Source organism: Panthera leo, chromosome A1 (genome assembly GCF_018350215.1).
Source record: "Panthera leo isolate Ple1 chromosome A1, P.leo_Ple1_pat1.1, whole genome shotgun sequence".
Lineage (NCBI taxonomy): Eukaryota > Metazoa > Chordata > Mammalia > Carnivora > Felidae > Panthera > Panthera leo.
The window spans coordinates 133,871,846-133,896,386 of record NC_056679.1 but is presented as its reverse complement, the minus strand read 5'-3'; the positions used below and the strand labels follow the sequence as shown (position 1 = coordinate 133,896,386).

At 39.2% G+C, this 24,541-nt stretch overlaps 1 protein-coding gene across 5 annotated transcripts in view; it reads right to left on the bottom strand.

Moving 5' to 3' along the window:
- The window catches only part of MAST4 (microtubule associated serine/threonine kinase family member 4), a 563,401-nt gene that overhangs the window by 69,060 nt on the left and 469,800 nt on the right, over positions 1-24,541 (bottom strand). For all 5 annotated transcript variants that reach the window (XM_042940435.1, XM_042940432.1, XM_042940434.1 and 2 more), the window contains 2 exons: positions 7,765-7,834; positions 2,482-2,560 (listed from right to left, as the gene is read on the bottom strand). In XM_042940435.1, the coding sequence (XP_042796369.1) occupies positions 2,482-2,560; positions 7,765-7,834 (149 nt within the window). The remainder of the gene's footprint in view (positions 1-2,481; positions 2,561-7,764; positions 7,835-24,541) is intronic.

Genomic DNA, 24,541 nt, shown 5'->3' with positions numbered 1-24,541 from the left:
CTGTTGGTTAGAAACAGAAAGAGCGTGTGTGTGTGTGTGTGTGTGTGTGTGAGTGTGTGCGTGTGTGTAACTATAAACTGTCTCGGGTGGTTTCTTCTTTAGACTACATATGGAGGTCAAGGATGGTGATAATTCCATTATGACAGATGGCCAGGTCATGTTCATTAATTAAAAGGTTTATTTTAAGAAACACCATGTAAATTCCTTCAAAAGACCCATGAGCCCAGAGTCTAGACCATTTACTGGGTACTCTTACTAATAAACAAGGGGGTTGTTTAAAGCCCCTCAGTTCATTCTTTGTGCCTCAAGTTTCTGATCCATAAAATGAAGAGAATAACATCAACTATACGACAGGGTCTGTTGCTGGGATTAAACAAGGATTATAATGCATTCTAAGTAGTTAGACTAATGCCCAGCACATAATAAATGCTTACAAACAACTGGTTTTTTTTATTTGTACCAAACAAGGTCCAATTCTATGTTAATTCCCCCCTTTTTAAAGAGATTTGCTCTTTAAAATGGTGTATGATTTACTAGAGATGGAACGATGAAAGATCTTGCATTCTCCCCTATTTTTCCTACAAGCAACAAATTTCTGCATCCAAACCACAATAAAACTTGACTGAAGGGCAAATCAAGGTCATATAGCTGAAATGAAGAATTTGGAGACAAGAGACTTGCCAAAAATTCTGTAGAAGAACAATACTTAAATTTCAGGAAATTACCCTTTTTTTTCCTTGGTCGATCAGTTTTGGCATTCATTTTCACACTGGAGTTATCCAACTTTTTAACCTCTAAAATAACCAATAACCAGGAGCACCTGGGTGGCTCAGTCAGTTGAGCATCTGACTTAATTTCAGTTCAGGTCATGATCTCATGGTTCATGGGATTAAGCCCCATGTTGGGCTTGGGGCTGACGGCACGGAGCCTTCTTGGGATATATTCTCTCTCTCTCTCTCTCTCTCTCTCTCTCCCCTCCCCCCCTCCTTCTCTCTCTCTCTCTCTCTGCCCCTCCACTGCTCACAGGCATCCCCCTTCCTTTCTCTATCAAAAAAAAAAAAAAAAAACCTTAAAAAAAAATTGATGGTTATGGACACAGCAGCCAAGGGTAACTTCACTGTTTTTTAGTGACAGTTTTATCCACTGAAACCACTTACAAATTTGAAGCACATTTTCCTGATGTGAGCCTTCTTTGTCACTGAAACCACTCAAGACTGTCAGGACGCTTCACCAAAATTATCTAAATGGACAATAAGCTCACATACCACAGCAAAATGGAACAGAGGATAGGAAAATAAATTACCTCTCCTCAAAAAATGACCAAGGAGATGGTAAAAAGAATCCATCAGATTTTAACACGGCAGTATTAAAGGTGCTCCAGAAAACTCACATTATACTACATACGGAATTCTGGAAACACATAATATAAAGCAGTGGTGATACCAGTTAGTTTATAAACTTAATTGTAGCGTCTTTTCAATGCAAGTACTATTACATGGCTGAATCTATATGCTTAGCACAGTGTTGGGGTTTGTGAATAACCAGCACCACCCCAACAAACCAACGGATGAAAACCCTACACGAAAGACCACGGATTTTGACAAAATGAAGATGGAAATGTATTAGATTAGAAGGAAATCTGAAATCATCAAGTCCACATTCCGGCTGGTTCAAGGGCATTCAGACCACTCCATTAGGTATTCACTGAATACCTACAACATACCTGGTCTTTCTAAATGACCACCAGCTTCTGAAGCTTGGCAAAGACAGATATCCCACAACACCACTAATTTAACCTGAGAAAGCATCTATCTAACTTACTGAATTGTTTCCATTAATTGCTAGGGCTCTTGTTGAAATGTTACAGTTTGGGGCAAGGGTATCCTTCTTCCTCTATTCCATTTTCATGGTTTCATTTTGTCTCCTTGTCTTAACTTACAACTAAATTCTTTTAAACTCCCCTTTAAAAAACACCTTACCTAGAAGGTACACATTTAAGGCTTGCCATTTTTTTTCTTTGGAGGAGAAAAACAAAGAAACAAAACAACAAAAACAAACAAACAAACAAAAATCCCTCCTTTTAAGGCACACAAGAAAATAAGACCCAGGCCATCAAAGTTTAATGGCATTTTCAGTACAGACATCGCTGGTGTGGAACCAAAGCAATAAAACCAGATTGCATTTCCACCCCCAAACTACACCAAATGGTATTAAAACGAAAGCTCCCAATCTCCTCCAAACTTGCGATCCTGGGACTGACTTAACTCAATTTATGCACCATGGTTTAAAAGCTTGTTCCAGAGAGTTTGTCCTTTTTATATTTGTCAGTTCATCAAGTGAGAAGTAACCCATTCACAGTGGCAGACATGCAGAATTTATCTTCTCCCTCCTACCAGGAAACACCCAGAGAAAACATCTCCCATGTAACAGAGTAAGAGAGCCGTGTGGCTGTGAGGAGGATGAGACAAGTTAGGCACTTACAGAGACTGTGGAGCTGGGGGTGTTTGTCCCATAGCCAGAAGAAGGGAGAGAAGCCAAGGACCAGCGGCGTCCATCAGTCCTGGTGAGAAAGGGAGATTAGCTTTGGCCAACACTGGAGTACCATTGCATGGGAACTCCAGGGAAACCGAGTATTTTCAGCCAAACGAATGACACAAATACAGTCAGTGAGGATGAGGAAATGTTCAGCAAGGGCCAGAGTAAACAAACATTATACAGCAGGTTGACTTTTATTTAAACTGAATCAATACACCCAAACAAGGAGAAAGTGAATGGGTTGATCCATATTATTGATCTCTCACTAACGCACTTTGACAAAATGAATACCGGGGATAATTACAATGGTCAGACTCAGCAGATTCAAATGAATAAAAACAGAAAGGGAGGAGGAAAAATACTCGTAGCTGGAAACTGATAACTGAGGCCATGGGTCTTTTGGAATTTGTACCTGAATTCCAGCAAGGTACAAGAGCCTGTGGGGACTTCCATTACATCCTAAAGATGCTCCACTTATTTTCAAGGCAAGTGTCCTACTCATCACATCTAGGGAAGGGATTAGTGAGGCTCCGGGCTGGTTTGAGCCTTAAGTAGCAAATTACTTTCACACTAAAAAAAGGGACTGACCCTATACTTAGAATCTCTTAAGAGTTACTGCCTTCTGGCATGACCTGGCTTCATAAAGTGTTGGAACCAAAGCCCCTTGCACAGGTTTTGAGTATGCACCCCACTCTGGCCAGTGATGGCAGGGGCAGAATGAAAATTCTCCACTAGTGACAGAACCTAATGCACAGAGTACAACCGTGGCCCCATCACAGAGGCAAAACTGTCAGAAGTCCTTGAAGAGAGTGATTCTTCTCTCCAAATGGTCATAGGGTAACCTCTGGGGTAGATTCTGGTGATGAGTGAGGGTCATTACAAGGGTCTCAGATGAGTTAATGAAGCAGTAGAGACAATACTATTGCAAGGGAACACCCAAAAGCGAACTTTCTGAAATCTCTGGTTTCCTGGAATCATTACTTTATTATTTATTCTGTCTGAGTAAGACTGTGACTTCAAAACCATATACCACTGTGAAAACAAACACATGCACATTTGCCAAGGGAAAAACAGGAAAAACACACATTATAAAGAGCCTTACTGCATTCTTTAGATGGGAATATCATATGTAGACTTTCTGTAATGCGTGATTATACCAATTTACCAAATGAGAGATAAGAGCGGACCAAATTTACACAGACACAATTCACAGTAAGTTGAAGTCAGAGGATTCAACAGCACTAGACTTGAATTTCAGAAATGTCACAGTTAGATGTTTATGTAAAAAAAAAAAAAAAACAAAACTGACATCTGAGACTAAATTACATTCAAGGGAAAATATAATCACAGGCTACCATGGATGTTGCCTCCAATAAATGCAAATGGTCCACAAAGACAAAATGGAGAAATTGAAGGGGACGAATCACAGAAATACTACAATGTTAAAATTTCAGTAAAATTTACCTGTCATTTCTGTGACCATGATTGGAGTACAAATGAATCAAGTATGTTTTTTTTTTTTAAAAAAAGAAGCAAAATAAAGTGTTTGTAAATATACCACATACAAGGAATGGGAACAATTAAGTCAAACATTCTTTCAAAATATTTTTAAGCAATTAAAAATGTTAAAGGTTTAAAAAGACAATAATTATAACAACATGGTTCTCAAGATGGACACAGGTGAGTCCTATTTTATTAGGCTACTTATTGAAGACTTAAAATTCCATGGGTACTTTATATTTTAAACACCTCCTATTTTTAAAAGTAAAAAATGATATGATTTTTAAAAGAATTATTCAGTCCATTTAGTAGCAATTATCAGAAACTAGTCTCTGGAAAGAACGAGGGACACCATTTCCCCCACCATGATTTTGTTTTGTGATTCATTAACTCTCCTTTCCCTCAGGTATCAATAAGCATATTTCACATGAATGAACAATTCCAAGAAAAGACAGGTTCTTATTAGTTTTGAAACATAAATTACATTTGCTTACTCTGGAAAATACACAACTAAAAGATGTTTAAACAAGACTGTACTTACTACCCTGTGCATCCACGGACCAGAAATAATTTATGTTTCATGAAGTTCCCCAAGTTCTCTGTGTCTATTTACTCAAATGGAGCACAAAAGACCATTGCGTTTTCATTACCATGACAACCGCACATCAGCTGTTACTATATGCGCTACATATAGTACTTAAGAGAGAGCATGCCCTCTTTTTTCAAGAAGGCTATCACACAAGTGCAATTTGGATCCTGCTAACAATGTTGTCTTTTCTTTGCAGTAGCTACCAATAAAATGTTATCGGAAGACAGACTTCATCCTTGCCAAAGCAACAAGGCTTTTTTAAAGAGTAATTTTTTTTCTTTTCCTTTTTTTTTTTTTTTTCTCCTGTGGGTAAAAATCTCTCAATGTGAAACTAAGTGAATAAGAAGCGAAAAACATCAGATGAGAACACAGAATACAGAAAGATTGGCACAAAAACCCAGCATTTCAACATGACTCACAAAAATTTAGATTAATACAGTGTACAATGAAGAATGAAAAGTCCCAGTATCAACCTGGCTATTATAATTGTATGAAGAGGAAGAAGATTTATTTATTTAATTGTTATAAGTCACCTGGAGTGACACATTTGACATTCCGGTTGATCCTGGAACAAGCTGAACTATGCCAGCACTCAACAAGCGTCTTATGACCTGAACTCAGCAGGCAATTGCTGAGTTCTAGTAATTTGCTTGTGCAAATACATTCTGAGATTTACTCTGGTAAGCAACAACAAGCCAACTAGGAAACACCTATGGCATGTATTCAGGGCTCCATATTTCCAACCTAAGTAAAAGCAGTTCCCAAATAAGTCCCACACCTTCCGGGAAAGGCAGAACAATGTTATTACCTCCATCTTCTCACCCAGGAAAAAAAATGTTAATTCCGTAATCGGATGGATTGTAAATCAGTATCACAGTTATTAGCAAAGTAAAAATATTTACTATACTGCAATGCTCATTTTCAGCCTTTTAGCACAGTGGTAAAAAAAAAAAAATCAGTATGAGAATTTTACCTTCAATATATGTATTAGATGATGCAGAAAGCAAGCGAGTGTCATATTTTCCAGCCTGAAATTAAACTATTACATTACAGGGGATGTCTACTGGTGGGTTATTATTACATATGTAAGATGAGAAAACATTAATAAACCTGATCTTTATCCCTTCACTCAAGAATAGTTTTAAAAAACACAGCAATCTCTTCTCTGCTGAACTGAATATACAAAATATTAAAATGGGAGACCCTAAAAAATGGTATTATTTCTTAAAGGCTCAAAAATGCATACCAAATGGAAGGGAATGGAGACCCGCGAGTTCCATGTCTCCTTAATAAAAATCAACTTTAAGATGGAAGGCAGACACACCAGAGGTTATATAAAAATACACCAATTTGAGTTTTCATAGCAAATGTAGGATTCTGTTTACTTGAATAAAAGTTTAAAAAGATGATCACTCATGTCCTAATTGAAATTAATACTTTTTGAAGACTGTAGAGGGAGTTCCATCTGTAAATTCATGCAAAATGGGCTAGAGTTCTGTGCTCATCTTGTGTCATGGTTGAAGGTTTACTGGTCAAAAACTAGCATATGCCTGGGGGTTTGTGTATTTTGTTAAATAGCATAGAAACCAAACTGACCTATCCGCTAGTCACCCACTTAATTATCAGGTTTTCTTCATTTTTATAAATAAGGCAGGATGAAGAGACTATGATTTCTGTCATGCTTAAATGCACGTTGTAATGAGATTTGCATTTTTCTTACTACTTAATGTGATGAAATGCATTCTTTTAAGAGATATGTTTTAAAGGCTATGGTGGGTTCTTGTTTATTAATTTTTTGTAAGGTTTTTTTTTCCACTTAGAGTAGCAGCATTATCATGAATTAATATTCACTGGGCAAACACAGGCTTTTCGAGACCTGTTAATTTTCTCATTTTTTTTTTTTTAAGTGCTTAAAACAAGTTGCTAAAAGAAGAAAAGCTGGAAAAGGGCCAAAAGTTGGGTGGGGGGAGGAGGTGTCTCAAGTTCCTTAGAGAGCATGTCTTATACTCTTGTGTCCTGCCCACAGTGAAGCCTGGAACCTTACACACACAGGCATTTACCACATAGTGGGGAATGTGTGACATTTACAAGGGAATCTTAATTACAGAGAATTCTGAAAATACTGCCAACAGATCCTTTTCTCTGGATTTAGTAATGTAAATGCATTACGTGCTGACAAATGGCAGTGAGGACACTCCAGGTTTTGCTGCTTAGTAACATGTGTTAAAACCATTTTTTTTTAAACCTACACACAAGTCTTTATTAGTGCTATGTTAATCTACTTCATGGTATAGTTAGGTCTCTGAGAAAAATGAGCAAATATGCAGGACAATCAGACCATAAACTGAATCTGTCCTGAATATTCAGAGACCTATAGCTGAAGGGGCATTTTGTTCTCTGTGTTTTTCCAGTAGAAGATCTAGAACAAAAAAGGTGTGATGTTACATCACATGCCCATGATCCTCTGAACAACAAGACTTTCTTGTGACTGAATGACCCAGAAATAACATGTATCTTCAATACTTGGTGTCAAATTCTAACTAAGATAGGAAGAGAAAACATAAAATGTCCTATAGTTCATAGGGGGATTACTAAATTGGTGGCTTCACTCTCTCACATAAAGAGCCATCTTAGACTTTATACCCTGCGACCCCAAGAAAGGTCATTTAAAAAAAAAAAAAAAAGTATTTCAACAATAACAAAAAACAGTTGCACCAGGACATGTAAATCAATCAAATCCTTATAATGTAAGCTCAGATAAGTCAGTAATAATCTGTTGAACATCAAGCACAAGGCATTGCACCGGCGATAAGAGAAAGAAATGGAAACAGTCATTTTTTTGCCCTCACTGGGAATCCACCATCAGGGAAAGGACCAAGAGAGGTCCATGTAACTCTAGCATGAGTCAGATATCATTATTAAACTTTTAAAGCAGGAGTGTTTACAACAAAGTTTTGCAGTGGTCCAAAGCTATCTTTGGGCAGGGAGCTTCAGAGAAAGCCGTATATGACGATGGGTAGGATCACACAGGCAGAAGGCAGAGGTACAGGAGGGAACAGCGGGGAATGAGGAAGAGTGAGGTTCGGGAGACAGGATCTTCTACAAAACACTTTTCTATTCAACTCAAAGGAAGTTCTTACCTCCGTGCAAATGAGAAATGGGCTGAGGCACTGGGGGAGAAATTTCTTGGACTATCTTGAGGGCTGTTTCCTGTAAAGAGAAACAGAGGGAAAAATCACAACATGATTCCTATCCCACATCCAGAATCATCTTCTTGCAAGTAATGCATTTCTGTACATTTTTGTCAAACGTCCATCTCCAAGAATGTTTTAGTTTTGCTGGCAGCAGGGCTGGGGGGGGGGGGGGGGTTGGGGGGGTGTGTGTGTATGCCAGGGGCGGGAGAGCAAATGGGCTTGAGTCCCAGCACAGCGTTCCAAGTGCACAGGTATATAAATAAGCACACTCACCCATCACCAAGCAGCAGTCTTCCACAGATTAATAACCTCAGTATTTCAGGACTATAGAATAACGTATATACACGTGTCTTGATTCTTAGTCTTACAGATGTTAACATTTTAAACAGGTGATGGAAATAGAAGTGTATGCTCCAACTTGTGTGTGTGTGGCGGGGGCGGGGGGGGGGCTCTCTACTTGAGAAATGGGTGGGGGCTCTCTACTTTAGAAAAAGCAGCCTTAGTATTTTTTTATTAACAGAAACCGAGTACATGTCTGAATTCTGGAAAATGAATCCTTGTATTCCAGGGTACATATTTTAAAGGTGGAAATGTCAGAACTGATCATAAAATCCTGGGAAGAACCCAGCAGTCTGGACCTGTTTCCCAAACGACCCAGCTCGGGGCATGGGTGGTTCAGTGGTAGAATTCTCGCCTGCCAAATGACCTAGCTTACTCTCAGCATGGCCCAAGTGGCCCAGCAGGATTAGCCCTTATCAATATTTTATTCAACAGTCCCCCTGCTCCTAAGCATCTGGGCTGTGACTGGCCAGGCAGGCTTTAAAAGCCACTATCACACAAAGGCTGGCAGGGGGTGTTCTTAAATCCTTCCATGGGGGGCAGGGGAGGGGGAGCACAGACCGCTCACTGTAAAGAGAGCAGCTCCTTGGGGGCTTGTTACTTTCTCCATCAGAACACTCAACCTGCTGCTGATCATTGAGAAAGCTTGGCAGGCAGCTGGTGAGGGGCAGTTCAGGACACTCCAGACCACCCGGCTTCCCTCTGCATGTTTAATTAGACTGGCAGAATTATCTGAGGACCGGATGGAATTGTAGCTGGTTTAAATAAGGAGGTGAGGGAAAGCTGCAGACTAAGCTTGTACGATCTTGAAACACGGAAAATAAATCAGGAAGATCTGTTTAATCCTTTACAGCCAGCCAGTTCCCACATTACTGATTTTATAACGGAAGTGACAATTGTAGTTAGGTGTGAGGCATACAAGATTGCATGTTCCAGTCAGTACCTAGCTGTAAACAATTTATAACCTGTGTGCAAAAAAGAACAGACTAACCCATTAAAGAGGATAAGTTTAGTGTTACCTTGAGGACTTCTGGACTGGTTATACCCCTACTGAAATTTTTCAATTAACTTAAGGTTGCAAAGTTTACACTGATGTCTTCAACAGATGCCATTAACTTTATGACAGACAGCACAATTAAAGCCATTTGAATAGGAAGCGCTGAAAAGCCCATTTCTTTATGGACAGAGAATCTAGAAGCATTTTTCCCTCTGCTGCAATGAAATTTATCATGTCTTTGCATCTGTTGTTCCTTGGGCCCCTGGAGAAATGTATTCTGCTTTTGCCATCCAGTAAGCCAGGACTCTTTCCGTCCATTTATCTACACAGCTAAATTAAGTTCCGTCAACTTCTCCCAACAGCCTTGATTCTCCCTGCCCCATCTCTTCCCAACTTAGCTTATATATCACTCTTCACAGCCTTGAAAGATCTTGAAAAATTCAACATGGCTAAAAGTTTTGTTTCCTAAAGAGAAATGAATCTAATGCCAAAAATCTTAGTGTAGATTTTATTTGGGGGAAAAAAAATGTTCACTTTGCTCACACCCCACATAGATTTCCTAAATTATTAGGAAAAACAAAACAGTTAATTGTTGGAAGCCAAGGTATGAGAGGTCTAACAATCTCTGCTACCCAATTCATTGAGAATAAATAATGAAACCTGGCACCAAATTCTTAGCCCCATGTTCTTTGTAAAGGGAACACTACATCTGGAAATTATAATGAGATCAACTAGAACTAGAGAGAGCTTATTAAATATTTTTAAAAATCTAAAGAAGGGAAAAACAAGGAATGAACTTAAAATTCTTCTCACTTTTAGTGATTTTAATGAGTGGTCCCTAGGAAGCCATGTAACATCCTAAAATACATGGCAACCCCCTCACTTTGAAGATGAGCAGGTAGAGACAGAGATATAAAGAGATAGGTTAATTTTCTGCTCTTAATGAAAAAAAAAAATCAAGGCTACCATTAAATAGTTGTTTTTATTATTTTCTTTAATGTTCATTTATTTTTGAGAGACAAAGAGACAGAGGACGAGTGGGGGAGAGGCAGAGAGAGAGGGAGACATGGGATCTGAAGCAGGATCCAGGCTCTGAGCTGTCAGCCCAGGGACCGAGGCGATGCTCCAACCCACAAACCGTGAGATCGCGACCTGAGCTGAAGTCGGATGCTTAACTGAGCCACCCAGGCACCCCAACCATTAACCATTTTCAATCTTTGGGTTTTGCCTCTGCATCTTGTGCTGCCTTTCTAAGCCAATCGATTGAAAATATTCCTCATTTTCTTCTCATCCACTACATTGCTGTAAAATCAAACACAAATTCCAAAACTTAAGACTGCAAAGCCATCTGCAAAATCTTGCTAGTAACAGATCTTTCTTCCTGTTTTATGGCAGATCTAGATTTAAGTGCCAAGGTGTATACACACCCCCCCCCCACATACTATCACAAAGGCTCTTAAATGTATGGGATATTAGAGAAAATGATGGTGGCCTGAACTAGAATATCTGACAATTCATTAAAGACAAGAGACTACAGCTTAATTTGAAGACGGTTCAGGAAGCTCAAAAGAAGAAACGGAAGAACCTCAGGAAGGAGACAGAAACGACCCAAAGGGAGTAGGGCAATGCAGTAGAGACAGATATTCTGGCAGTAGGGGAGTCAGACTGGTAGAGCCAATGAGTTGTGAACTACGTTTATTGGTATTACCCAGAGGAGGGCCTCAATAGATGTCTTAACCTCAATAGATGTCTCAATAGATGGCATAAATGTGTTAGGCGGACAGAGGAGCAGCCAAAGAAGAGGAGCTGAGGTGCTGAGATTAGGACCTGACAGGCCAACAGAAAAAATATTTTGGTGAGCAAACCTAGCATAATTGGTGATGGACTAGAAATGAAGTAATGAAAATATTACAGACTACAAGTGACCAAACATTTCCAATATGGATAGACTATGGGTGACTGACTGCCCACTGTGGGACAACGACTGCCCATTAGTAGGGAATTTGGAGAGAGAAGTGGCATGGTACTACTAGGAGATGAAAAGGGCGGATGAGTATTCTGTAGATTATTCTGTGTTATTACAGAATATTCCTCAATGTTCCTTAGGGAGAAATAACAAGATTAGCAGATTAGAAAGGTAGGAGTCAAACTTTGAAGTCTGTGTTCTTATTTGAATAAAAATTGATTTCTGGGGCTTCTGGGTGGCTCAGTCAGTTAAGCATCTGGCTCTTGATTTCGGCTCAGGTCATGAGCACACAGTTCATGGGTTCAAGCCCCACATCAGGTTCTGTGCTGTCAGCTTGGGATTTCTTCCTCTCTCTCTGCTCCTCCCTCAGTCATGCATGCACTCTTTCTCTTGAAATAAATAAATAAACAAACTTTAAAAAATTGATTTCCAGGTTACCTACTCAGTCTCTAAAACCTTACAGTGTTCAAAATACCACTAACCTAGAACACACAAAAAAAGCACATCTTATATACGTATTCTTAACTCATGAAATGAGGACCAGGCTGCCAGGGATGTGCACACCGAGTCCCCAGGATAAAAAAGCAAGACGGACTGAAACCGGCGTCCTACACATGACCTTCACTCCTCACAGCACTGCTCTCTGAATTCATCCCCCCATCTGCAAAGCAATACCTGAGAGACTCTCAAGCGAAAACTGGTGCCAGTTAATTCTCTGCCCATATGTGCAGCACTTGCTTATAACTCAAATCCTGCTGCTCCCAGGGATTTGCTGGCTCTTGGATGTCTGAGCACTAGGACACTTTATAGGATGTTGTTATTGCCGCTGATGTTTTTGACCTGGTAAAGTAAACCTTAGTAGTGGTCAGGCATTTGGTAGGTAATTAACTCTCTGATCCCGGGGGTGGGGTTGGGGGGAGGGCTAGAATGGCCAACATACAAGCAATATAACAAATTGGGGCTTTACCTAACGGTTCTGCACAGGGTGCCTCATTGTAGAGGCAGTTATTGTTAAGAAAGTGATTTCCAGATTAATTAAATTGTTTGATTGCTTTGTAATTAGGTTGGAGAAGTCCTGTGTCTTCACCACAGAGAAACAAGCTGCAAATCTATTTAAAAGGCATATGCTATACCCACTACAGATTATTAATGTGCTTTTAATAGCTGTCTGTTCACAAAATGATAGTTTCTGGTTGCCTTGATTTTCTATCAGGACTGAGGGAATCCAAGAATTAATGATAATTGCCATTTGAAACTCCTGGTGGATCAAAGAGTAAGCCCCCATTTGAGTCCTTGTTGTCATTACTTGATGATCAGCTTAAATGACTTGTGCCGTTTTATACTACAACAATCAGTACCGTGTTTCCTATAGCTCCACAGGAGATTCTCAGCAACACACGGCCACTGCTTTAAACCCTAAGACCAGGGGGCGCCTGGGTGGCTCAGTTGGTTGAGTGACCGATTTCGGCTCAGGTCAGGATCTCGTGGTCTGTGGATTCAAGCCCCATGTTGGGCTCTGTGCTGACAGCTCAGAGCCTGGAGCCTGCTTCGGATTCTGTGTCTCTGTCTCTCTCTCTGTCCCTCCCCTGCTTGTGCTCTGTCTCTCTATTTCTCAAAAATAAACTTTAAACACAAACACACGCACACACACACACACACACACACACACACACACACACCAAAATAAAGTAAGCCCTAAGAGCAAACTGGAAAGAATCCAACCTAGGATCTCCTTCCAACACGGATGCCAACAGATAAGATGGGCACTGGAACAGTTATGCAGGAACCTTAGGCTGAGTGAACTTTCAGAAACAATAGTTCCAATCATCTGAGTACTTTGACTCCATCCTACTAGACCCAGCTAACACAAGAAAAGTTAAAAAAAAAAAAAAAAAAAAAAAAAAAAAAGATCTTCCCTTCACTTAGACAGCTGTCTCAGCAACTGGCTCCTCTCCAGATATAACTGTAGGATATTAATTAAAGCTGGGCAGCTGTTTAGAATCTAAGTGGACACAGAAAAACCTTGATTGGCCATCAGTGGCATTATCTCTGGGTAGGCTGTGAAGTGTCCACAGCAGGCCAACAAATGGAAAGTAGACTTCTCTGTGTTCTCAAGTAAACAGAGCATTATAGACAATGAACCAAAGTTTTCATAAAATATGGGCTCTCCGAACCTGTTTTGCTTTTCCCTGTCCCTTCCTGCTTATTGATCTTCCAGCAGCCAGTATCACTACTCACTAGCATCTCCCTGATTAATTCATTCAATAAATATTTATCAATCCTCTACTACATAGAAGGGAATAATAAGATTTAATTTACATTTTAGAAAGATCCTTCTAGTGTTCTGTGACCGATGGCTCTAAGCAGGCATGAGCGGACCAGGGAGGATCAGTTAGGGGGCTACTCGCACAGATAACGTAAGATATGATGGCAATTTGGACAGGGTAACTGCAGATGCTAGCTGTGTCTAGCAGGACAATGAATAGGACTGGCTGAAAATGTGGATTGAGTGGGATGATAAGGGAAAGAGAAGAAACAAAGAGGACTCCTAAATTTCAAGACTAAGCAAAAGAGTAGATGGTGGCATTTACTGAGATGAAGAAAACCAAGGGAGGAGAGAGCTTGGGAGTATAAGACAGACTACGTGGGTAGGCTTTAGGCTCTTTTACTTACAGAGACATCACCTCAAATAATTTCAAATCTATCAAAATGTACTCATGTTCTATATTATATGCAATTTATATTTAGTTGCAGTTCTCACATAACATTTATACTGATTAAATATTTAAAACTTCTCTAATAGTTTTTGTTATTGAAAGCAAGTAACATTTTTCCAGTTCACATTTCTTAAAAAAAATTTTTAATGTTTATTTATTTTTTATTTTTATTTATTTTTGAGACATACAGGAGACAGAGTGTGAGCGGTAGAGGGGCAGAGAGAGAGGGAGACACAGAATCCAAAGCAGGCTCCAGGCTCTGAGCTGTCAGCACAGAGCCTGATGGGGCTCGAACCCACAAACTGTGAGATCATGACCTGACCCAAAGTCAGACACTCAACAGACCAAGCCACCCAGGTGCCCCTCCAGTTCACATTATTTAGTGCCTAGCAGACTGAATAGTCTTAATCTGTTTCAGACACTCAAATCTCAGTGCTGGTGAAGGGTTTATAGAGAAGAAAAATTCTACAGGCTAAACAATGAAGTCTGAGTAATGATAACTTCAATCATTCTGTTACTTGTCACCATGGCGTGAAACTAAATGGAATCTAACAACATGTACTCTATTCCCTTTCTTTCTTCTAATCGCTAATTCTAAATGTTGGTAGACGATGAACTCTAGTTATACATGTAGATACACAGAAAGTGTATTTTGGATTCTCAGTGCCTAACCTAGTCCTTACAATATAGAAAACTAGAAACACACAGCTTTTTAAAAACTCAATGATTATGTATTAGGTTTTTTTATGCACAGAGCTTGGAGCTACCTGCTACAATAGATAAAGAGGCCAACAAGACCTAAAGAGCCAAAAATCTGATAGAGGCAGCTAACTCTATACATCACCCAGCTCTAGACTCATCTTGAAAAACCAATTCTGCATCCAAATTCATGGGAAAAAAAAAAAAAAAAAACACTTTCTTAAACCAAAGTCCTTCAATGTATCAAAATTACTTACTAAAAGTGAGCTCTCAACAATGAAACCTTGTGGAGAATACACTGTGTCACAACAGATTCTTGCCCAATGTACATGTGACGCTTTCTAAGGAATGAGTGATGAGGGTGCAGCATGGGAAACATAAGCAATGAGTGGTGAGGGTGCAGCATGGGAAACATGTAGGGAGTAAAAGAGAGATCCAGTAACAGGTCAACTTCTATGTCATAAGACTCTTGCAGATGCCTATTGTCTCCATTTCATGAAGCTGTTCTCTGGAATTCGTGTACTCTATTTGAAATGCTGCGGCATTGACACAAAGCCCTTGGAGATGTGTTATAATGGGTTCTTGAGAATGTTTTAGCTTTTCATTGACCCTTCCTTATTACTCTGAATTGATGTCACATCTCAAGGTGATCCCGAGTAAAGACTGGTGAATGTCAAGAGTGATGAAGAAAGTTGATACTTTATGTTTTCCTCCCATCTACAGTAATTCATCTTCCCACAATAGAGATTATTTTTAGCTGTTGTTTAAAGTTACTGAGTAGCATTTTTAAGGTCAAAAAAAGGGAAGTTAAGAACATAGCCAGTGCAACAGATATTCTGAAGGTTCATGCAATTTTATGAAACTTGACGCATTCCTTCATCTTAGATAATTAATTCATATCTGAATCAGGATAAAAGATGGAGTTAAAGAATGTAACCTACGGTGTGCATTTTTTTTCTATTTTACATGAAAGGATTTCAATTCTTGAACATAATTAGATACAAAGCATTTCTTCCCTTTTTACCTACAAAAGAGAGGAGGGTGCTATCAGGAAATTGGTTCCTCTCAGATTGTTTGCTTCAACTGCTTAGTAATTTCTAGTCAAAGAGGAAGTATTAAATGGCATGGTGTGCACATCCATGTAACTTGCTAAATATAATCTAAATGTATTCTCTATTATAAACTTTTTCTTTTCAGCTCTTACAGTTAAAAAATACATATGCAATTTAAGGTGGCCCCATATAGCAAATTCTAAGTGCTTCTTTGGCTTCTCGTACACAGGAAGTCTATGTGAAAGAAGCAAAATATGTTTATTGTTTTAACAGTTACCTAAGCATTTTCAGTTTCTAACTCCAGAAACAGGTTCAGACTTCAAAGAATCAAAGACATTCAATTCTATTGATTCATTATAAAATAATATGCAATGTGCCAAGTATCTAACAAATCAGAATTGTGACGCTCAGTTCCCAGAAACCATCCCAATGTTGGAAATTCCCTGGTCCTGAGACTTTGCCTTAGTATTTTTTTCTTCCACTCTCCTCTTTCATAACCTTAGATCAATAAACAGTTCTCAACTTGGGGTGCATAAGAGAATCACTTGGGAAGCTTTAAAAATGCTGATATCCAGGTCCCAATGCTTTTTTTTTTTTTTTTTTTTTTTTTTTTTAACGAAGTGATTGTACAATGCTGCCAGAATTGGGAACCATGAGCTTAGAATTTGCTCATACGATATATAAATCAGATCCAAAACTTCCATTTGGCCTTTAGAGCTCTTAACCAGGAAGCTTTGCATTTTTTTCCACTTCTCCATTTCTTTCCATAAGGCAACCTCCCTCCTTCTTGTTTCATGTACACTAGTTCAATGTCCCTTTTACAGATTCACTCCAAGGAGTAAGATTTGAAATTCTTTCTCTATCAAACCAAACAAAGAGCATCCTACCATGTCAACACTCTGGAAATCCCACCTGCCCACAGGTTTCCTCTTAGGTTTATCAAAGAAATCATATACTTCCTCTACCCAAATCCTACTGCTACCCTCCACACTCGATTACTTCCACAATTTCTCCCTTCTTCTCAAACAGAAACACTCCCTCCACCCCAAGCTTAGCTGTGTATCATTTCTATGTTCCCAGATTAAGACCAGAAGTCTCCATAGAATGTAAGGAAAAAAACCCTTCGTTAACCATAATCTTGTTTCACGTTCACTATCAACTTTAATCTTTTGATTATTCAAAGCTAGAACACCAGTTTTCATTTCAATCACCACCTAACAGTATATGAATGAGATATTAGCCTTAAAACTATCTATCTCCTTTCATTTTTCATAGGCGGAACACCAATATTCGGGTCATGTAATACTGGAACAGTTACAATTATGAGAACAGTTGAAATCAATGCACAGGGGCCTCGAGGCAACACGTAATTATCAGAAGCAAAAATAAGACCACTCCAATTATTCTTATCATTCCTCCTTACAGAAAAACATGATTTGGCCTTCTCCATGACAGAGATGTGTCCATTCGGGTCCTCATTTGTGTTGTATATACGCATCCATGGTACTTTTAGCATACATTCATAAGTTATTGATGGGTAGGGTGAGGGGAGCCTGCTTCAAACCACACACAACTCATTGATTCTCTCTGCACAAATGCCAACCTTTAGACAGTCACTATCTTAAGGGGCCACAGTTACTAATTACAATGTGTCGAACCCTTCAGGTATGTTGAAGTGTATTGAGGTAGGGGAAAAAGTGATCAGTCTTCTTCAACAGCACGACAGGGTCTCTATGGCCCTCTGAAGGAAAAATGAGCTACACAACAGGTATAAGTTTTGGAATATTAAATCACATGCCAAATCCTTACCTAACTAAATGCAACACCACAAAATGTAAAACTGCTAGAAGAAAACAAAGAATAGCCCCTTGATATCAGCTTGGCAATAATTTTCGGAATATGACACCAAAGGTACAAACAATAAAATCAAAAGGAAGTAAATAGGAGTACATCAAACTAAAAAACTCCTACATAGCAAAAGAAACTATCAGCACAACGAAAAGGCAACCTACCAAATGGAAGAAAATATTTGCAAACCATCTAAATGATAAGAAATTAACACCCAAAATATATAAGGAGATCATACAACTCAGTAAAAACACAAGCAACCCAATTAACAAATGTGCAAATACCTTAAATGAACTTTTTCCTAAAAAATACGTATAGATGGCTAACAGATACATGAAAAAATGCTCAACATCACTCATTATCGGGGAAACACAAACCAAAATCACAGTGAGATATCATTCGCGTGTTTTGCAGTAACTACTATGAAAAAGACAAGAGACAAGGGTTGGCAAGGATGTGGAAAATAAGAAACCTTTGTGCCTAGGTGGTGGGTATGTAAACTGGTGCAGCCATTATGGAAAACAGTATGGAGGTTCCTCAAAAAATTAAAAATACAAATAGCATACTAACCAAAATTTCCACCTTTGGGTATTTATCCAAAGGTAATGAAATCACTACTTCTGGGTATTTACCCAAAGATAATGAAATCACTATCTCAAAAATGTATCTGCACCCCATGTTCATTGTCCCATTATTTACAATAGTCAACACATGGTAACAACCTAAGTGCCCACTGGTGGACGAAGAAGCTGCGGTTTATATATATAGGAATACTATTCAGTCATAAAAAAGGGTACCCTGTCTATTGCAACAACAAAAATGAAACTTGAGGGTATTATGCTAAGTGAAATAAGCCAGAGAAAGACAAATACTGTACTTTCTCACTTATATGTAGAGTCTAGAAAACCTCAATTCATAAAAGCACAGAGTAGAATGGTGGCTACTAGGGACTGGGGAAAATGCTCAGATGTTGTTCAAAGGGTATGAATTTCTAGGTATGAGTAAGCTCTGAGGATTTAATGTACAGTGTATTGACTGTAATTAACATAATGCATTATATACTTGAAAGTTTAGAGAACAGATCTGAGATGTTATCCCCACACACCAAAAAAAAAGAAAAGAAAAAAGAAAACAAAAAGATAATTATGTGAGGGAATGAAGATATTAACTAACCTTATTGTGGTAATCATTTTATAATATATTCATATATCAAATTATTATGGTGTACACCTTAAAGTTATGTAGGTTATCTATCAATAACATCTCCATAAAGTTCAGCGGGGGGAAAAGGCCACTATATGCTGGATCCTTCATTAGATCCATTAAGTCTAAGGTAATCGATACCAGTGACTTCCTTCAACTGATGTTGGCAGTGATGACGGATGAAATGGATTATTGGCAATTCTGGAGATTGCGGTGAAATTAGAGCTTCGTGTTCTGAGAATACCTGAGGGGTTGGAAATGGCCAATCACTTCAAGTGACAGACCAAGTGGGACTGTAACACAGACTAGTGCTTAGCGGCTCAAGAGGAAAATACTGAGACACGGGGCACCTGGGTGGCTCAATCAGTTAAGCAACCAACTTGATTTTGGGCCAGGTCATGATCTCATGGTCGTGGGATCAAGTTGGGTGTCAGGCTCTGTGGTAAGCATGGACCCTGCTGGGGATTCTTTCTCTCTCTCTTTTTCTGCCCCTCTCCTGCTTTTGTACACACATTTTCTCTGTCTCAAAATAAACAAATAAACTAAAAAGAAAAAGGTGGGGGGTGCCTGGGTGGCTCAGAAGATTAAGCGTCTGACTTTGGCTCAGGTCTTGATCTTGTGGTCCCCGAGTTCGAGCCCTACATCGGGCTCTGTGCTGACAGCTCAGAGCCTGGAGCCTGCTTCGGGTTCTCTGTTTACCTCTCTCTCTGCTCCTCCCCTATTTGTGCCCTCTCTCTCTCTCTTTCTCTCTCTCAAATAATGAATAAAACATTAAAAAATATGTATATGTATAAAGAAAAGACAAGACTGAGACGTTTATCAGAAGAAGACTCTTGGTGGCTTTTGGAGAAAGTTAGATGAATCAGACCATCCCTGACCACAATGCTCTCACCCATCAGGTAGGGAAGAAACACGGAACATAACATAGTAAGATACTGTACTTATGTGATAGAAACTGAGGAAGCCATGAATTCAGAAGATGGATGGGTGGCCACACAGAGGAGACCTTTGAGCTGAACCTCCAGAGCAAGTAGTAGATGAAGGACTTAAAGGAGACTTTTAAGTCTAAGTTCAGAGGAAACTGAACAAAGGGACAGGGTACCAAAGAGAACAGCTTAATTTTACCTAGATTTAGTTTTATTACAAAAGCAATTATATACACATAGTAAAAAAAAAAAAAAAAAAAAAAGTTCAGGGAGGTATACAATAAAGACCAAAAATAGGTCCCAACTTCTGACTCTCATTCATGGATTCATTCAAACATGTATTATGAACTCATTATTCCCCCCCCCCCCCTTTACTCTTCAGTTGCAACCTCTTTTGACAGGGTATGGATCTATCCAGAAACACATATAGATGTGCAAGCATGCATTATGAATATTAAAAAAAGTCCCCCAATAATACCATGCCAGATATATGTATAGTTCTAAATTTGCTTTTTTTCTTAATAATCTATCTACATCTTTCTATGTCACCACACCTAAATCTCTGTCATCAGTTTTATCATCATATAAAACTCCAGTATGCCCTGAACCATAATTCACTTAGTTTCCTATTAATGGATATTTAGACTGGTATCAGTGTTTTGATGATTCAGTGAGTATTTTGTGAATACTTTCTACAGAGGTCATTCTGAGGATGTGACCGCCATGTGACCCGGAAACTAGACCCAGGTAATCGGAGGCTCCTTATCCCCTCCCCTATCCTAGGAATGTACACTTTGCACAGGGGAAGCTGTTCTGAGGATACAGCCTTGAGACAGAGTAAGGCGTTGAGAATGACTGGACTCAATTCGTGACTGAACCCATAAGTCGTCTAGATAAGCTTGTAAGATTCTGATTGTGACGCAAAGAACTACCCATCTTGAGGCCCCTCTAGCCAGCCTTGTAAGGAAGTTCCCTGGCTTTTTAAAGCTGCCACTTCCTGATGTGGAGTGGCCTCTTTCTTCAGTTTCTCCTTCCCCTCTTTGCAGGGGGGCCTACAGTTTGTGAGGCAACAACACTTAAGTGATTATTTCCAAGACTAAATTCCTAAAAGCAGAACTGCTGGGTCCAAACGTGTGTCCATTTTCCACTTTGGTGTGATGGCTAAATTGCTCTCCAGAAACACTGCACTAATGTATGCTCTCACTAGTAGCATACGGGGCACCACATCCTCTCAATCTTGCCAATGCTGAATTGTTTTTAAGATTTTAGTGGCATCGTAGTTTTGATATGCATTTCTTTACGTGATGAGTGAACCTGAGCATTTTTTAATTATGTTAGCTAACCATTTGTGTTTCATTCTGTACAAATTACCTGGCTCTTACTTCATTCTTCTGAATTGTTATGTTAATCTTTTTTTATTGATCTGTCTTGTTTTATTGTATTTATACACACTGAGGCAGCTGTGTCAATACACTGAAGATGTTTCTCCCATTTGTTCTTATTTATTTATAAAGAGAGCATGCACGCATTCACACAGGGAAGAACAGAGAGAGACAGAAAGAGAGACAGAGAGAGATAATCCCAAGCAGATTCCACACTTCCAGTACAGAGCCTAATGTGGGGCTCAAACCCACGAACCATGAGATCATGACCTGAGCCAAAATCAAGACTCAGAAGCTTAACCGACTGAGCCACCCAGGTGCCCCAGTTCTTATGTTTTAATGTTGGTGATGGTTAACTTTTTCAAGGAGAAATCTTTTTTTAATCACATTTATCAACCATCTTCCTTTATGACTTTTAACTTTTGTACCTTGTTTGGAAAAGCCTTCCCCACTTCCAAATTATTCCCTCAATGCAGCCATACTTTCTTCTAGTGCTTTATGGTTTCTTTTTAATTTTTTTTTCTATATCTATATAGGATTTACTTGGTGTATGGATTGAGAGAACAGTCCAGTTTATTTCCTTTCTAAATGACTAATCAACTGATTAAAGACCATTTACTAGCTTTAACAAACTACATTTTTTCCCAATGATTTAAGCAAAGCACATTTAAAGAATGCCAAGTAGTTTGATGTCATAAAAGGAAAGTTGCAGGAAATTAGGGCAGGGTAGTGAATGGTGGGGAACATAGAGAATGGATGAAGATTAATACTTGTAAGTAGTATTAATTAATTAATAGTAGTATTAATTAATTAGTATTCCAGGTGATTCTGCATCTGGTTGGACCCCTGGAGTCCCTATTTTTGACAAGTACTCCAGGTGATTCTCAGGCACACTAAACTTTCAGAATCCTGACTTTAGAACAGTGATTCTTAACCTTGGATTGATATTAAAATAGTCCAGGGAACATTAAAACAAACAAACCAACCAACCTGCCAATGACAAAGCAGATATCAGTCCAATTAAATCAGAATGGGGGTTGGGGATGGGGCAGGATTTTTAAATTTTTTTTTTTTTAAGTTTATTCATTTTTGAGAGAGAGAGAGAGAGAGACACAACATGAGCAGGGAGAGAGAAGGAGACACAGAATCTGAAGCAGGCTCCAGGCTCTGAGCTGTCAGCACAGAGCCTGATGCAGGGCTCCAACTCACGAACTGTGAGAGCACGCATGACCTGAGCAGAAGTCGGACGCTCAACTGACCGAGCCACCCAGGAGCCCCAGGGGCAGGGTCATTTTTAAAGTTTCTCAGATGATTCCAATGTGCATTCAAGTTTGAGAAACACTGCTTTGGATTCTGCCAAAGAAAGTGGATTTTATAGATTAAGTTGTTCTCTAACCTTACTATGTATCAAAATCCCCTGGGGAACTTTCAAAAAGATACATACTGATGGCAGGTCAGACACATGGAGTTTCTGATTTAATTGGTCTGGGACCTGGTATTTTTTAAAGCTCTGCAAGTGATTCTGTGCAGTCAGGCTTCAGAACTTATGGAGCTGTAATTCTCAACTGCACAGTGTACCAGAATCACCTTGAGAATTAGTCCACAGATTACTGGGCTCCACGATCGTAGTTACTTGATCAGTAGGTATGGGTTGGCACCTTAGACTTTGTATTTATAACTAGTTCCAGGAGCTGCCGCTGCTCTGGGGACCACGCTTGGAAACCACTACCCTCGTGTATGTCATGACCATCCATCAATGTTTTTCTTGAAAGAACTAATTATGTTCATGTGCCTAAAAAAAAAAAAAAATCAACAGAGAAGAGAAATTTCATGGAGGTGGACACAGGCAGTGAGAGCAGGCAGAAAGAGGGAGCCCAGTCCTTGCTCTACTGCAAAAGTCCTGAACTAGTGGGTGAGGAGAAGTGTCAGAGGTGAAACCCATTTCAGGGGGAAAGGAAGACTTAGCAGGAAAGATCTAACAATAGATGCTTATGAGACTAGTAGTTTGGGTGGCCAGGTATGATGACATGGCCAAAAGTGAGAACGGAATTGACGATAATAAAGTTGCTTACTGAGTAACAGTTGGATTTGAGGTGCTGGTGGGACACGTTCATATGGAGAAAGCTCCAGCAAACAGAAACAGGCATCTGTGTTCGGAAGCAATGTTCAGGCTCAACATAAAACCGTAGGAAAAATCACCACGTGCACAAAGCAGCAGGCCTTGGTAAAGGGAGCACTTGTCACAAGGGTGACAAAAAAGATGTAACCCAGGGGATTCCAACAGTTAAAATGGACGAGGACACAAAAAAGGAACCAACAAGAAGAATGGAAACACAGAAGAATTAGAGGAATCAAGGGAAGGGAAATATTCAAGAAGTAGGAAACGGTTCCTGACATTAAATTGTGCAGGACGCTCAGGCTGAATGACACTATTTTACAAAAGCAATCATTGGATTTGACCCTGGGAAATGATGGTTTTAGTGGAGCGGGACGGGAGTGGTGTCATGCCCAGTACGTCATCAGTGAATCTCAGCCAACGTTGGACCTGAACTAGTTTCCCAAGAGAAATGGAGTAAGATTTGCTGACTCTGTCTCCCTGAGACATAAAATAAACATGAATAACAACATCCACACTTGGTTTATCAACTCAAATCAAGTTATAATTCTAAAAGGAAGAAATTTTAAATGTTATAATAGCTCATAACTTCATAGAATGACTTAAAAGCCTCCTAGTTAAAAATGTGCTCTCAGGTGGAATATGGATGAGATCAAAGACAATGCGTAAGTAAGGGGTAGGTTTCCCGTTTTATGACAAGAAGCTACAACAGGACAAAACTGTTTTCTCCATCACAGGCTAGAGGGTTTACAATCTTTTGATTCTTAGCACAAACCAGTTTTACTGAGGATACTTCTAATGAACATGTTTTTAACTAGAAAATGAAGAAGTTCTGCTAAATAGTTTCATAATGTTTTTCCAACGGCAATTAAAGCACAGAACACGCACCCTTGCCCCGAAGCCATTTTTATTTAACAATATTTGTCATAAAAAAAAAAAAAACACTCCAATCTTCACACAGATCCTATGCTTCTCTGTGGCAGATACATGCTTTTCTAGGTGAAGTTAGGTGGAACACAGAAGCATATGCACATCACCACTGTGGGGCTGAGTAAGGATAAATTAGACTGAGGGGGTAACTTTAGCACTGCTACTAATATTGGAAAATACTAAACATATAACTGTTTAACTGCTTTAAACTCAAGGCAGATGGTGACGGTAGAAGCAATATGCACATGAGATTTTGCTCGTGGAATGTTTAAAATCCACAGAAAAGGAACTGCTCAGTTTTAAAATAGCTTTTAAAAACCTGATTCTAAAGGTGCTCATGGTAGAGGGCTTAGAAAATAAAATATAAAAGTGAAACTGGTAATCCTACTAATGTAATGTGGTATTTTTCTTTACTCTGTTCTTTTGATAGTGCGTACATCACAACATACTTTTGTTATTATTATTTTTTTTTAGAAATCTCTATGCCCTGTGTGGAGCTCAAATTCATGACCCCTAGATCAAGAGTCGCATTCTTCACCAACTGAGCC